This window comes from Balaenoptera ricei, chromosome 13 (genome assembly GCF_028023285.1).
Source record: "Balaenoptera ricei isolate mBalRic1 chromosome 13, mBalRic1.hap2, whole genome shotgun sequence".
NCBI lineage: Eukaryota > Metazoa > Chordata > Mammalia > Artiodactyla > Balaenopteridae > Balaenoptera > Balaenoptera ricei.
The window spans coordinates 84,629,977-84,646,422 of NC_082651.1; the positions used below are offsets into that span (position 1 = coordinate 84,629,977).

A 16,446-nucleotide genomic window follows, 5' to 3' on the forward strand; every position below is an offset into this window, starting at 1 on the left:
GTGGGCTCAGCAGTTGTGGCTCACGGGCTCTAGAGCGCAGGTTCAGTAGTTGTGGCACACGGGCTTAGTTGCTCCACGGCATGTGGGATCTTCCTGGACCAGGGCTCGAACCCGTGTCCCCTGCATTGGCAGGTGGATTCTTAACCACTGTGCCACCAGGAAGTCCAATTGCTTGGTTTTTATAATTTTAGCTTATAGTTTAGCTTATAATTTTAGCTCTTCGTTATTGGAATCTTCTAGACATTCTCCATCCTTTCCTCTAGGACTGGTGTTGTGAAGGTACCAGTGCAGATATTTTTGGCAAGTGTGTGGTCCACTCATCATAAGGCCTCAGCCGAGTTCTCTGAGAACTCCCAGTCCCACCCACCCCAACCTACCTTCTTCCGATTTTTTTCTTGCAAGGAGGTACTAGGTCTTGGTGAGATTTGGGGATTAAGGGTGTGGGGCTCTTCCCTTGGGTAAAATGCTGGTAAATCTACCTTCTCCTACTAATCCGTTAAATCTAAAGTCTTTCCATGGAAGAGAGGGAGCAATCCCGTCTGGTGTTCTACGCTTTTGCCCTGGGCTTTGCGTGGGTATCCTTAGGAGAACAAAGCCGATCTATACAACAGATTAGAGAACAGCCTCAGGTGGGACTGAAGAAGGCAGGGAGGCCCCCCAACTGGATTTTAGAATGGCAGTCACAACTTGTTCTTCCTGAAGGAAGGGTGTTGCGTCTCTTCTCAGGCTGATGGCATGGAGTTGCCATGTGGATTTGTCACAGTTCTCCAGGACAGCCTCTGACACAGGAAGCAGACCAGGGGGAAGCTAACTTTTTGAAGTTTTCAGTTGCACAAGTGTAATAAGAGCACTTAAACTGAAGGGAGGTCCTCAGAGTCGATGCCAGAGTGTTTGCAAATCCCTTTCAGCTTTGACCTTTAATTGCCCTTTATTCTTGCCTTTCAGCCCTGTACATTCATTCCCTCGCTGAGGAGTCCTGTCCTTTATGATCACCAAGATGTGCATTCAAGTCTGTAACAGAGCCCAGACAGCTGATGGGAGAGGTGGCACAGGCCTGCACTGGGGTTTCTCATCTCGGTGGCAAGGACAGTGGCACACAGAGGCATTACATTGGCTTCCGAGTCTAGATCTATAAATATATTTATTATAACAAGAACTTAACAATAAACATATACTATGTACAACACCGTTACAGAGAACCCTGTTTTATGTCATTCACAGAAATAGCCAGTTTTGCTCCAGTGTGATAACTGAGGAGAGAACAGGATTTCAGTGTCGTCTGTGTTGAGTCTCGCTGACCACTAGCACCTCCTTTGGAGGTAGACGCCCACCAACGCTGACATGGCCCTGCCCCAGGCAGTTAGACACTTGTGCTCCAGTCCTTGGGTTCACACTTGCACCCTGTTTGACATAAATACTTTAAATGACATACAACGTATGTAGTTTTGTGCTTATTACTTTTTAAAAGAATAAATAATAATATTAAAAACTGCATAACGAAGCTCGGTATCTTGTCCAAGTGGGAGCCACACTTGTAGTGCTAGAAGTTGATGCCCGACATTGGGACTTTGTGTCATTAAATACTGAAAGATGGAGAGCGTGTCCTGTCCTTTTCTCCTTATAAGTGGTTTTTATGATGAAATGACGGCAAGTCGACTTACCAGGTATAAAAATGGTAAATGTGTATTTGGTACCAACTTCAGCGAAACAGCACAGCAGTGGCGGCTGCCTCCTTCGTGCCCTGGAATGGAAACTGGTCACCACGTGAGGTTTGAGGGTCTGAGGACTAGAGGGAAGGCCTTCCTCTGTGAGCCACGGGGTGACCTCCCTTCTGGCCCCCCTGCTGGGGTTAAGCTGCTACTAGAAGAGCGATTCTCCTCTTGCCCCTCAGGCCTTGGCTGTCACGGCTCGTCTGAGAAGGCTGTCCCCGTCCTGAGAGCTCTTTGTGGCAGGTGCCTTAATATATAGCTATAAATATCAAAAATAGTCTCCTGTGCTTTGTAGACATGTATTCTCCCTCCTTCCCTTCCAACCTGGCCTGGGTCCTCAGCTTTACCTCATGGAGGGAGCTGAACTGGTATCACGAGCCAGAACTGGTTTCCTTCAGGAGCAGAGTTGTCTCTCTATGACAGTGCTTCCACGAGGCACGGCTTTTACGGGGCTGTCTGGGAGTTACTTTTTTCTAAAAATAAAACGGGGGCATTCACCCCCCACCCAGGAGAGATCCTCTATTCTGAACATAGAAAAATTAGAGCAAATGCCCCACTCTGGCACTACCTACAAAGAGCTTTGGGAATTCCCGCGTTATCCCTCTCGTGGCCGCCTCCTTCTCTCGGTACTTAAAAATAGCCTTTTGTTTATCAAGAAAATGCCTTGGAAATCTAAATAATTCATATGGGATAAGAGAAAGCTAGCACAATCACCTTGTCCTTCTCCAGCAAAAGCATGGTAGGAAACCCTGTGAAGGGACAGACGGTTCTCCCTAGCTGTCCCCACGGCTGCCGCCGCTCCAGTCACATCTGGCTCCGCAAAGAGCCTGGACTTATCTTCGACCCAGTGGGGGACCAGCAGCCTCCTAGGCCTCGGGCCCCATACATAGTACTGTCCCTTGTTTTCCCTCGGCCACTGAAAGCGTAGATTGGTTAAAAACAAAAGTAGGAATCAAAGTGGTAAGGACACTTTGATCTTATTCCAAGAGAGCCTGACGCCTAATATTGTCATAGGATAACTGATCTATGGTTGGCTGGGGATCAAGCTTGCCCTGCAGGAAGGAAAAAACGGCTTCTCTCTCCCAGCTGAAAAATATGTGAAACTATTGCACCGGGCAGAGTGAGCGCCTCCGTTCAGAGCAAGTGCCTCTGCAGGAGCCCCGAGGCCCAGCTCGCTCGCTCGGTCGCGGTTCCTGCTGCCCGGAGGCTACTCCCTCATTTTCCCCAAAGGCGAGGATGATTTCCTACATTCAATGTAGACGGTATTCAAAATGTGTAGCGTAGTGAGTTCCTTGATTGTGTTGGTCGGCCTCTTATTGGTGTTGCTGAAAGTTGATCTTTGTGAGTAGCATTTGCCTCACCAGACGTGTCTGTCCACAGTCTCGGCGTGGGCTTTCCGCTGATGTCAGCCGCTTTGAATATATTTCTTTATCACGACGCAGCCGTGTCTGAACACGGGGCAGGGCATGTGGGGGAGGAGGGCCCACGTGTTGGTTGCAGGCTCATAGGCTTCCATGTTGCCCAGGGCAGGCCCCTCACTGCTAACAATGCCTCCAGTTGCATAAATCTTGCCATCGAGTACCACAGCACTGTCAGAGAAAGCGAGGAGAGACTTAGCCACTGGATTTCCACCTGGGACCTGGAGATAGATTCCCGGCACCCTGTCCTGTCGCAGGCTGACTCTCCCCTTTTGCAAACGTCATGTGGGGTCTTGCTGCTCTTCTTTGCCCTCTGACCTCAGCGGGGGTAAGAAAAACACCTTTCCTCCAGGACCAATCAGGACGCCATGCTATACTACCCTCCAAGCTGTGGCCGACGCTGATGCATACTGGGTGTCCCAGGACCTGCCCGGCTGACTCACGTCGGCTGGGAGATGAGCAGCCTCTGTGTACAGGTGCTCGGCTCAGTTCACTGGGTCTCTATGGAGCACCTTTTTGGTGTTGCTGGGACAGAGCCTTCCTACCACTCAAATCCAGTTGGGAACATGACGCGCCGGAATGATAGCAGACAGGATAATAAGGAGCTAAGTTGTAACTGAGCATCAGCCACTCGACTGGGAATTTCACCCTTGCCCAGGTGCTCGGAGTCAGAACTTCCTGCTGTGATTCCTTCACACGTGTGACCTGAAACTGCCGCCCGCCCGTGGCTGCAAGGGCCCGGTGTGCTCTCTGCAGCGTCACGACGGTGGCCCGGGCACCTTCCCTGTGCCACACTCACGGGCTTGGTCAAGCTGTCTCGGGCAGCTCTCTGCTCCTCTGCGCTTACTATCTCATTGCATCCCAGCTACCCCTTCACACGGATGCCAAATCTATGCTTCCAGCCCCGAGTTCTCTCTCATTTCCGCTAATGGCCATTTCTTCTTGGCTGTCCCCTGAAATTGAACAGAAACCCTTCCAAAGTCTCCACCCATTTCTGAAAATCTGAGCCTGGACAGAACATGTGTATCTAGACGTCCTCCCAGACACTGAAGCCCCCAGCTGTCTCTCTCGCAGCTCCATGCCGTCTGGGCCCCTCACACTTCTCCCCTTGCGGCATATCCTTTCCCTGCTTCTCGTGCAAGACCCAGCTTAAATCTCCCCTCAGGCATCGTCTCTCCGTGCCCACACTCCAGCTGTCTTTATCACGGGGCAGTGTTGTCAGAGCTGCCCTGCACACGGCCACCATGCAGGATATGTGACATGAAAGCAGGGCTCGAGAACTGTAGCATCTTCATACTAATAGGAACTTAGCACTCATCTAGTCCAAGGGCGTGTTTCATAGGTAGACCTTCCCCAGAGAGGGGAAGTTATTTGCCCAAGGTCACGTAAGAGGTCAGTGGTAGACTGTGGCTTTCCTAGCTGTGCCACACAAACAGGAGGCACTCAATAAATGCTTCATGCTCTTGCCACACCGAGGATTCAGGGATCACCTCTGCACAGGTACAAGATGTCTTCAGGAAGGCTCTGTTATGGAAATGCTGCAAATGGGGTCTCTGCGGTTCCCAGTTTTTCCCTAGTTCCTCTTAGTCCAGGAAAGGGTGGGGCTAGAAGAGCAGGGTGTGTGTCTCACTGCCCAGGGTGGTTAATTTTTCTGGGCCAGAGCGCCCAGGGAAGCAGGCCACACTCCGACCTCTACCTCTCTCTTCCTGCGGGGGCTGGTCTGGGTGTGTTTCTGCCCAGTCAGCTGCGGGACTCCGGGGCAGCTGTGCCTTGTGCCTCACTGGCTCCAGCTCCAAAGAGCCATCAGGATCATGCGTGCCATCAGGGCACTCCCCCAAAAGCCACCTGTCCCATGTAGGGTATCACACAGCTCTGGCCTGTTGCTGCCTCTCGTCTGTGACCGGGCAGGCGGTCCTGGGGGGAAGCTGACCTCATAGCACCACCCTCACCTCTCACTGAGAGAAGGTGTGGCCTTAAGGACCTGGGGCCGGTGTCTGTAGGAAGCCCTTCCTGTGCAGCTTGGAGGCGGGGTCAGCTGGAGCCACAGGGTCAGGCTTTTGGGGCGCTTCACACTCTGCATGAACACCCACACCCGCAGCTGGCGGAGGCTGGTGCTGCTCTGGGCCCAGGCACCGCCTTGGTCATCGGATGGTGGTCAGTCATCATGCACCAACCCCTCCCGCTGTCCCTTCCCCCGCCCTCCTCCTCCCCAGCCCAGCCTCCTCACCTGCAGAACTGGCGAGAGTGATTCATGTTGGGACCCGCCTTAATGTTCCCTTTGTCAGGGTCATAGATGGTGGTGGCTCTGGCATAAGCCCCACCCAGGATGAAAACGAAGCCATTGAGGGTGACGGCGGGAGCGTACTTGTTGTCTGCAAGGAGAGCGGAGCAGGCAGGCAGGTCAGGGCCCTCTGCTGGGCCCCCTCCCTTCCTCCATCCCAGCAGGCCCTGCAGGGGACGGGAGCTGCAAAGACCTCCAACATCACTGGTTGGCCCGAAAACAAGGCTGGGGCCAGGAGCCACCTGGCACGGACCAGCTTGCCCTTTGTCCAGGTAGTGGGAGCTTCAGCTGCACCTGAGCTGGGGCCTCCCCTCCCCTCCCACCCCCCTGGACTGGGTCTGCAGAACGCTTGGGCTCAGCCCGCCCTCTGGGTTTGGGAATATTGACACCGACTAGAGCGATGAGGTGGGGCCGCTGCCCTGATCCTGGGCCGAGGAGACAGCTGGTTCTCACCAATCATCGGGGACTCGATGAAGCTCCATGTGTTGGTCTGTGGAACGTAAGACTGGAGCACGCCTGCAGCTCGGCCCGCCTCGTTCACGCCCCCGAACACGTAGATCTTGCCTCCACACACTGTGGCTGCTGCCGAGTGCACTGCCTTGGGCAGAGGGGCCACCGCCTCCCATTGGTTGGTGATGGTGTCGTACCTGTTGAGAGGGGAGAAGAAGAGCCAGAATCAGAGATGGGCCTCATGCAGGGCAGGGGCCCCAAGCAAGACAGCAGACACGGGGGAGCCCCACCACCCACTTCCTGCCCTCGGTGTAGCCTGAGATCACACAGTGGAGGGCACTTGGGATGAATCACTCAAGGCCACCCAGGATCTAGCCCAAACCGGCCCTCTCAGCCTCCCTCCTGAACCTCAGGGGGGCTCTTGTCTGTCTGTGGAAACCTCTATCAGCTCCCCAGCTTCAGGGCCTCTTCAGCCCTCTCTGTCCAGCTCAGTCCTACTCTTTCATTCAGCAGCCCGGCACTGGGCATCTCCTACATACCCAGCCCATGGGCTGGAAACTGGGGAAATAGTGGCCTGGACCAAGGAAGGAGGTGGGAACAGAAGGAGAGGTAAACTGATAAGGTTTAGCATGACTTGATGTCTCATTTCAGGGAGTCGCTGAGGATGCCTCAGGGTCTCTGGCTTGGGAAACTGGCACTACTCATGGGACAGGGAATCGAGGCTGGGAGAGTTTTGGGGAGGAGGATGATTTTGGTTTTATTCATGGGAAGTTTAAAGTATCTGTGGGTAACAAACTGGGGATGTGCAGGGGCAGTTGTTATTTAGGTCTGGATTAAATATTCAGCTTTGGGATCATGGGCACATAGATGGAAACTGAAGATGAGGTAGTTCACAGGGAGCGTGTGGGGTGAGGATGGGTTGAGGACACTGAGGAGATGCCGGCCTGTATGAGGGGAGCTGAGAGGAGTCCAAGAGGAGTGGTGATGTGACAAGAGGCAAAGCTGCAGCACGGAGGATGTGACAGGAGGTCAGGAAGTCCCCAACAGGTCACTGGTGGTCATGTCAAGGGCACCATATGTGGAACGGGAGGTGCAGGGCTATTTGTGTATGGAGGAGGGAGCGGGAAGCCAGGCAGTGGAGCTGGCTGGTGGAGACGTCTCTTGGATGAAACTTCACTGGGGAGATGGACAAAGAAGGTGGGACTTAGAAAGGACTATGGAGCTAAGAGGGGTTTTGCTGATAAATGTTTAACAACCAGATCTCCAGGGAAGAAAGTCCTGGTGTGTAGCATTTGCTGATTTCTGTAATGTAAATCCTCTCATCATGGCTGATTTCAAGCTACCAATGGGACATCATCGAATGTGGGGTTGGGAAGAGATGCGCAGTAGTGCCCCAGGATACAGAATCTCCCCCCCCGTACAGATGCAGTGGACACATACAACCTCCAGAACATAGGCAGCAGTAAAATGTAGTAAAAAAATTAGACAGTGATGAGTTTTGAGTATGGATTACCTTTGTTTTTAAATAATTTAATTCTAAGTTTATATGACTTAATTTTTAATAATCTCTGTAGCTAACAACTGACTTGCAGAGTTCCTGAAGATTTAACAGTGGGCTCTAATGAACCAGTATGAACCAGCTCCAGCACAGCATGGGTTTTATTTTAATTTGGGGGGGGAGTTTTAATTATGTTTACATGCTGATAGGAAGGAGTCCAAGTGGATAAGGAACGATGAACTATATATGAAAGAGAGGGGAGAGCTGATGATGGGAGGCTCCTGGTAGCTGGATGCAAATTGGATCCAGAGTAGACAGGGAAGTGGTGGCCATTTAGGCATGAGAGAGGAAGGCAAGGATGGCATGAGCATAAGGACATATGCAGGAGTGATGGCAGGAAAAAGAGAGAGTTCTTGATTGATGGCTCCATTTTCTCTGTGAAGCAGGGAGTCAAGTATTGGAGGAGTCTGTGGGGTAAGAGCCTTGAGGAGAGAGGTGAAGATGGGAGACGCACACTCTTGAGAGTGGGAGAAACAGCTGACAAGGGAAACACAAAAAATTCCCTGCACCATGAGGATCCAGTAGAGGTTGGAGGACTTCAATACACAGTGGGGCCAATCTACAAGAACGTGTGATTTTCTCCACCAGCAATCAGCCCCCAGAGGGCAGGCGTGGTGATGGTAAATGGTAGGATTGAACAGGCTTGACCGGATCTCTAAGATCTGTGGTGCAGGACAAAGTGGCAGAGTCAGAGGATGGAGAAGTGATGGAACATGAGTTCCAGGCAGGGCAGGGAAAACGTGAGAACAGACACAGCTGATGGCAAGAGTAGACTTGGCATTAAGCAAATGGGCCACTGAACCGGGATCTTTGAGGTCTTTCTTAGTGGGGCAGCTGTGTCTCTCAGTTGTTCCCTGAGGGCCACCCTCACAAGCATTCACTCTGGATCTTCCATCTATGGCTCACCACGCTGTTCACTGCTCTTTCGTGGGTTCTGGACCCAAGGCGGGGCCTCCGCCAGGGGCTTGCTGCACCACCACACTTGGGATTCTCCCAGCACACCTTTCCCGGGAAGCACACAGGGCCCACTTTTCCTTGTGAGCCTCCTTGGGGGCATGAGCCATTGCATGATCACAGCTCGGTGACCCAGGAAGATGGTATCTCCTAGCTGGTGCCCCTGGCTGTGAGACGTCCAGCTCTGTGCTTGCACAGACTCAGGATTTGAGAAGAAGCTCAAGTACCTGAAAGGGGAGCAGGGGCTGATTCAATTAAGCCCCAAACGAATGATACGTGGCTAATAGGCAATGGAATAAGTGCCTTTTTGGACAGTGTCAGAAGTTCAGATATCTGTTTTTTAAGCCGATGTGGCAGAGATCCAAAGAGCTCCTGCAGAAGGAGCTGGGAGACAGTGGAAGATTATGTGGCTGTTAGTCTTCAGGCTTTCGGTATAATGGCACATTCCGCCAAACGTGAATTTCTTGTTATTCCAGGTGGCTGATTGCCAAGCCACAAGCCCTCCCGTCAGCTCAATCTGTCAGCTTCCTGCTTGAGAAAGATATGCTAATGACATGCAAATGACCCCGCGGAGTGCGGCGCTCTGCTATCATTTATCCAGTAACCACAGCTACTGCAATATATTGCTATAAAGTATTAGACCCAGTTATTTATATAATGATATAATACAGGTTTGTCTATTACACTGTTGTTTTAAACTATAATTATATAATCTTGCTCTAGTCCTGCAATACAATAAGGTAATTATAACGCACCATACATCTCATTCATTATCAATATAAGAGCAATTTGTACCATTAGTGCTTCCTGGGGAACAAAGTGTCCTCGTGTCTGTCCCCATTCCCCCGACCTTCCTGTCACCCTGAATTCTCATCATTGCCACTGTGTGGCACAGAAATTGACTTGACCAAAGGGGGTCTAGCTATGCTCCTTGGGAAGCAGTGGGCACCCCTTCCATGTACCCTCCACCCAAGAGTCTTCAGGTCTGTGTCCTGTCCATACAAGGACGGCTGACAGATCCCAGTGGACTAGGGAAGGCCTCAGGGCACCGTGTCCTGGACTGCTCCTCCATCTCCTGGGCTTCCCAGGGTGGTCTTGCTCATTCTGTGCCCCAGCTGATGTTTTGCAGCGGAACAAAGGCCTAGCCAGCTGCCAGGGCAGGCTGGTACAGGCTGCTCCTGGGCATTGGCGAACTGCTCCTGGGCCCAACAGGAGTGGAGTTTGTTCCCCTTCTTTGTGCATTTGATCCTTGAACAAATCCCTGTATTTATCAACAAGTTTGCAAAATGAGTAATCAGCATCTTAGGAGATTAAAAATAGCTGACAAGAGCAAGACAGGATGACAGATCTCGCTCAGTTTACTCCTACATAGAAAATGTCTCATTTTCGTGTGTTTATAGTGGATCACAAACGAGTGGAACCTGGTGCTTCTGGAAAGCTTGGGGAGTGATGGGTGTGCAGTGGGTCCCACCGAAGGCTGTCGGCATCAGGGCTGAACCAGGTTCAACGGCAGTATTAATATCTTCATAATCACACGGGGATTCCCCATTATCTTCAGATCAATATGACAATTAAATGTTGTTACTGAGCCATCTCTGAGCTCCACTTGGGGGAGTTAAAAGCCCACAGTGAAAATCCAGAGCCTGTCTCACTCTGAAACCATCTTTGCCGTAACATTTATCAAGTGTCCAATTAGCCTTTGAGGGAAAAATACAAACTGAGGGGTTTGTGTGGCTCTACCGGCGAGAAGCTGTCACACGGGAAGATGTGCTTTTCCACGGCAGCTGATGACGGGGGCCGGGGGGTGGGCCAGGGTGCGGGAAGAATGTGGGGAAAGGGCTCCGGTGACCTGACCCGTGAGCCCCTGGGTTGGAACTTGGGGCCAGTTCAGCCTAACTTGTCACTCTCTGGGGCACTAGATTCTCCAAAAGCAGGACTGCCTGCAGTTTCCCCCATCCTGCTGCTGACTCACAAAGCTGCCTGAGCTCTTTCTACAGTTTCCCTCCAAGGTGTCTGTTCTCTGCATGATCCATTTCCCCGTCTCAAAGGAAAAGACTGTTTCCACCCAGAGAAGCGCCCGCCTCCAGCCTATTCCCCTCCTGCCTACACATGATCCCTCCACTAGGTGCAGCCAGCTTTAAAGGGCCGAGGGGAGGAAGCCAGCCTGGAGCTTCCAGCAGAGGGCAGGCTTTATACACATGACTTACATTCTAGAATTCTAGAGAATTCTAGAGGGTTGGCCAGGCCTGTGTGCAGTGACCCTTCCCTGGGTTACATGCAGATTTCCTGGGATGTGTGGGAGAGAGGGAGGAAGGGAGCTCCCTCGTGTGTCACCTCCACTTGGCAGGAACATGAAGGCACAGCCACTGGCGTGGTGCACATTTGGACCATTGGTTCCAGCTTAGCCCTACATCCCAGCCAGTCACTGGGCTGCTGCTTCCGGTCCCAGTAAGTTCCCTAACTGCTTGGTCAGGGCATCCAAGCCCATCCTGTGTTTTTCCACCATTGGCTCTCACACCTCGAGCTTGTCTGGCCCCCTGAATGGGACAAGAGTGTCCCATCTCGGTGGCTGGGCAGTTGTTACCCTTCCTGCTTCTACTCCACCATCCCCGGTCCTCTCCCTTTGCTGTGTGTGAAGAGCCTGGGACTATGGCCTTTAAATGTCCAGCCTCAGGACTTCCCTGGTGACGCAGTGGTTAAGAATCCGCTTGCCAATGCAGGGGACAACGGGTTCGATCCCTGGCCCGAGAAGATCCCACAAGCTGCGGAGCAACTAAGCCCATGCACCACAATTACTGAGCCTGCGCTCTAGAGCCTGTGAGCCACAACTACTGAGCCCATGAGCCACAACTACTGAAGCCCCCGTGCCTAGAGCTTGTGCTCCGCAACAAAAGAAGCCACCGCAATGAGAAGCCCGGGCACCGAAACAAAGAGTAGCCCATGCTCGCCTCAACTAGAGAAAGCCTGCACACAGCAACGAAGACCCAACACAGCCATAAATAAATAAATAAATAAAAGTCCAGTCTCCAGTGGGTCTTAATTGGGTGGGGTTTGGGGAGGAGGAGTGATGTGCTTTTAGCTCTCGGGGAATGTGAGAGGACGCCCCTGTTGTGACTGTGGCCTCCTTACCTCTCCACGTGGTCCACGTTGCCTGCCACGCCAAGTCCCCCGAGGGTGTAAATCTTCCCATCATAGACAAGGCTATTGTGCCGACAGCGGGGGACCGTCATCCTGGAGACGAGGTTCCAGTTATCGAGCAGGGACATGTAGCACCAGACATCGGCCAGCGTCACCCCTGATTCCATCCCACCTGTGGGCAGTATGGGAGGTCCAGAGAGTGGGCAGGGAGTGAGGAAGGGCCCCAGGCTGGGCAGGCGCAGCCCCGGGGGCAGGAGGAGAAGGCTTCCCCTGCAAAGTAGACACTTGTGGCCTTGGCCTTCCTTAACCCTGGTGTGGGGAGAGGCCCCCTGGGGAAGTCTGTGCCCGGTCCCCAGCCCAGCCCTGAGGGGCCTCACCTGAAAGGTAGATGTTGTCCCCGGCACTCACTACACTGAAGAACTCGCGGTCATAGAAAGGCAGTGAGGCCAGGGGGTACCACTTGTTGTTCTGCGGGTTCCAGCAGGTGACGGCCACCAGCGAGCGCTGGGTCATCCCCACCATCTGACGGCCCCCAACCAAAACGATGACCTCGGCCACACCTGCAGGGACACGGATGGGCACCCTTGGGACAGCCTGACACTGTGTCAGCATCTGTGCCTGGCGCCTCCTTGGGGGACCACCCAGAGCTGGGCTGACGGCATGGCGCCTGCCTTCGGGGGTTCGGGGCATATCCCGCCGTACCTGCTGAGAGGCGGGGCCGCGTTCGGGGCGTCTGCATCTCCTGGCGGGCGTGTGGCAGCATGTGGTAGCGTTTGGCCTCGTTGACCAGGTCCCGACACGCTTCCGATGACTTGATCAGCTCCTCGTTGTCAACCACGTTGAGCAGGTAGCTGGGGTGGATGAAGGGGAGGCGGACCACGGCCAGCAGCTCCGCCGAGTACTGCGGGGTCAAGGAGACATGGGATCTTCTTAGATTATAAGGTGGCGCCGCCTCTTGTGAGTCGTGTTGAGAAGGAAGAAGGGAGAGGTGTGGGACTGGGCAAAATGGGTAATTCGAGTGTGCGTTTGGCTCGGGAGTGTCGACACTGCTCACCCCAGCCTAGGCAGAGCTGACGGGCGCTCCCAGCAACAGGAGGCGAGGAGGGAAGGAAGGGGGAGGTCTGACCCTGGGGTGGACCATCCATCGGTCTCTTGAGCACCTTCTCCCTGCCTCCACCCAGGTGGTGGGCCTCTGCTTCACACCAGGCTGTGGCGGACTGAAATGAGGATCCTGATCCTTGACGAGGTGGGGCAGGAGCTCAGGAAGGGGTGGGAGGGCCCAGGAGAGCGGATGGTGATCATCGAGCTTGCGAGTCATAACCATCAGAACCTGTGCCTCCCCGTCACTGGCAAACCCCTTTCGGGGCATCCCATTGGACCCCCTCACCTGCATTAAAGGCTTTTCATGGACTGATGTGAATCTCCCTCTTGTCTGGCAAACTCTTTGCTCATCCCTCTATTTTAGTTTCATCCAACAACTAATTGGTGACCACTCTTTGCCACACATTGAGTGTGCTATTGGGGGTGCAAAGACCAATAAGACCTGGTCCCTGACCTCCAGGTATACACAGTTTAAGGGCGGGGAGGGGATCCATCGCATAAAAGGACTCTTCCCAAAGCAAGAGTCTAGTTAGGGGTTGTGGGAGTGCAGGAGAGGAGGCTCCCCAGAGTGGGTGCCATCTGAGCCTGGTGTGGAAGGATTGCCAACTTTTCCAGGCCTAAGGCGGAGCGGGGGTGGGGGGGTGGGGGGGGGGGAGGGGGAGGAAGAGGGATTCAAAGCACACGCAGAGGCTTCGGAGTGTGAAAGAGAGTGTTGCATTTGGGGGATTCTATGGAACTGGATGCAGAAGGCTTCTGTTAGGCGTTGGGCAGCACACAGGGAGAAATGAGACTGGAGAGGTCAGCTAGGCACTGGCCTCCGCTGACCTCCTGCCTTGTTTGCCAAGGGCTGTGTAGTGTTTCCTGCAGAGTGGATGGGAGCACTCATGAGGGGTTTTACTTTATTTATTTTTATTTTTAAAAGTTTTATTAAAAAATTTTTGGGGGGGCCGTGCCACGTGGCATGTGGGATCTTAGTTCCTGGACCGGGGATCGAACCCGTGCCCTCTGGAGTGAAAGCGTCGAGTCTTAACTGCTGGACTGCCAGGGAATTCCCTCGTGAGGGGTTTTAAACAGAGAAATTACAGGACCAAACATGCTCCTAGGAAGACCACCAGGTTGCAGGGTGGGAATGAATTTGGAAGGAGGAGACTGAAGGCAGGGAAACCTCTCAGGAGATGACTGCAGTCATCCTGGTGAGATCAGGGGCCTTGAATGGGGGGAGAGAGAGAAGCTGGCTCTCGTAAGAGGAGGCACAAGTGGCAGTGGTGTGTGGCCAAGTGGAGGTGGAAGGTGTGGGAGGACTCTCAACTTCTGCCATGGGTAATGGGCAGAACTGAAATAAGGAACACAGCAAGATGTGTAGGTCTGGGGGTGTATGAATTAGAGGGGCTTGGGGGACATGGGCTGGAGGTGTCCAGTAGACAATCAAAGGCAGAGGTCTGGGCTGGAGACAGATTTGGGCATTGTGGTGGACGGTGGTGGTCATTATTACAGCCGCCCAACCTGACTTCCTTCCTCTGAAAATGAATCTTGCCCCGTCCCCGCCTGATCAGTCAGAGGACCGCCTTCTCCTGGGCCCAGTGGCTGGGGCAGGGGTGGAGAGCCATCTCTGCATCCTGTATCCACCCAAGGCTGTGGATGCCCGCGCCCGCCCCATCCCTCCCTCCGTCATGCCTCTTCTTGTTCCACACGCAACAAAGTAGCCCCTGTCATGTGTCGCTCAGCTGCCTCAGCTGGTTCTGGGCTCCCGCCTCCCTGACTCCGCCCTCCCATTTGCTGCTCTCTGGGGGGACTTTGAGCTCTCCTGGGAGCTACCTGTGTGTCTGCACTAACTGCCGGGGGCGCCTCACATGTTAGAACCAAGGTGATGCCGTTCTAAGCAAGGCCGTCAGCCGGAGATCCTGCCGGGCTGTGCTTGACTTCCTGTAACTCAGGGGCCCTCCTGGGGATCCTGCCCTCTTTTCCTTCCACCCTGGACTCCGGCTCTGATTTCTTCAGCTGTCCCCCCTGAGGCACTCGCCCTCCCTCCCATCAGGCGAGCAGTGGTTTCCTGTCTCCAGCGTGGTTTCCACTTGTCCAGGTGCTCTCCACCCTCTCAACAGCCAGAGCACGGGTGGGGCTCCTCCTGCTGGGTCTGAGCTCACGGGAGCCCAGGGCACCCTGGCTCAGGCACATGCTTCTCTCCCTGCAGGGCCCTGGTGCTGCCCACCTGGCCCTGCGGCCTCTCGGTTGGCTTGGGTCTCCTTCAGGTGTAATGCCAGCCCTAGAGAACCCTCTAGTGCCTGATTTCTCATCTCTCATCCCCCTTCACCTCTCTGCACCCACGGGAGCTGGTCCAGCCCCCCTACCCGGGCCTGCTGGCTCTCAGATGCTCCCACCGCTGGTCAGACCAGGCAGCCCTGCCTCCGCTAACTTCCTGGCCCCTTGCTCCAGACACCATCCCTGTACTGTGAGGGAGAAGGGGCAAGCCAGGTGGGGGGGGGGGCAGGCCCTACCTGCGCACGGGACACGGGGTCCTTCTTGATCCACTTGATGACGGTCTCGTACACTAGCTCCTCGGCCTTGGTGTTGAGGCTGTCATTGGCGATGTAGGCGATGAAGTCATCCTTGGAGATGTTTAGGATCTCCTCCTGGGTCGCCACCTCGGGGAAGATCTGCAGCGCAAAGGCCTTGGCCATGTGGTAGAGCTCGCCGCACTGCATGGCCTCGGCCATGGCCAGCACCCCCAGGCAGTTGCTGGCCGTCAGCTGCTTCTCTGGGGGCAAGAGCACAGGACGGGACCACTGACTGCAGGGCCCTGGAAGGGGTCACCATCACTCTGGATCCCTCTCTGAGCTCATGTCTTCGTGACCTGCCTTCGGCATTCAGAGTCCCCACAAGCCCATTTCCCGTGTTCCTGGATCTTCAGATCCATTTTCTGGCTTTTTCTCTGCCCCGGCTCATACTGACTTCCCCGGGGCCCCCCTCTGCTCCGTCAGGTCCCGGCAGAAGGACCGAGACAGAGGTATGGAGTGTCAGTGCCAGGCTCGGACCTTTTTCAGTGCCTGTGAGTGAAAGAGGCCTGGGCTTGGGGGGGGGGGTCACACTGAGGCCTGGGGGTCACACTGAGGCTTATGGTGTCTGCCATAACTGTGACAGGCACGTCTGGGGTCACAGCCTTCTACCTTAGAGTCATGGCAGCAGTAACACCCCTTATAAGCCCACCCACCACCTCCCATGGGTCTCGGCCTCACCCAAGCTGACCTCCAGACCTGGGGTCAGTCTGGCCAGAGCTCCTGAGATCCGACTAATGGTTATTCTAGTCTAGACGTGTCTGGGTCCCAGGAGGCCCATCACTTTTGTGGGCCCAACTCAGGAGCTGTGGTTCCTGACTCTTCTAGATGGCTCATTCCCCCAAGGTCACATCTCAGGGCCCTGGCCATCCCCACCTGGCCTGCTCCCATCCCCAGCTCTCTCACTCCACACCCAGGCCGGTTCTGGTGACTCCTACCTCTGCCCCTCCCTCTCCCTGCTCTCACCAAACTGGGCAGCTCCAAACTGTAAGTGAGTGTGTTCTCTGGGTTGGGTCTAACAGAAGCAACTTTGTTCAGTGTTCAGAGAGAGCAGGGCTGTGAGGCCAGGGCACAGGCTCCCCATGAACAGACCGTTCACGCAGCCTTCTCGGTCCATTTGTCCTCGCAAGGCTGCCGGGGGTCCCGGTGTGGCCTCTGCGGCCCTCAGAGGAGCAATGCAGAGAACATCTCTGCCCGCCAGTGAGCAGAGGCCTTTGTGCACAGTTACCCGAATTACCACCTTAAAACCGCTGTGGAATCCAGCTACACCCCGAGGCGGTCTGGC

At 54.3% G+C, this 16,446-nt stretch overlaps 1 protein-coding gene across 4 annotated transcripts in view; it reads right to left on the reverse strand.

Annotated features, from left to right (window-relative positions):
- Positions 1–391: 391 nt before the first annotated feature.
- Positions 392–16,446, reverse strand: part of KLHL29 (kelch like family member 29) — a 311,822-nt gene continuing 295,767 nt past the window's right edge. For all 4 annotated transcript variants that reach the window (XM_059893549.1, XM_059893547.1, XM_059893546.1 and 1 more), the window contains 7 exons: positions 15,105–15,364; positions 12,211–12,409; positions 11,886–12,068; positions 11,500–11,680; positions 5,862–6,055; positions 5,355–5,499; positions 392–3,298 (listed from right to left, as the gene is read on the reverse strand). In XM_059893549.1, coding sequence (XP_059749532.1) covers positions 3,115–3,298; positions 5,355–5,499; positions 5,862–6,055; positions 11,500–11,680; positions 11,886–12,068; positions 12,211–12,409; positions 15,105–15,364 — 1,346 coding nt within the window. In that variant the 3' untranslated portion in view covers positions 392–3,114. The remainder of the gene's footprint in view (positions 3,299–5,354; positions 5,500–5,861; positions 6,056–11,499; positions 11,681–11,885; positions 12,069–12,210; positions 12,410–15,104; positions 15,365–16,446) is intronic.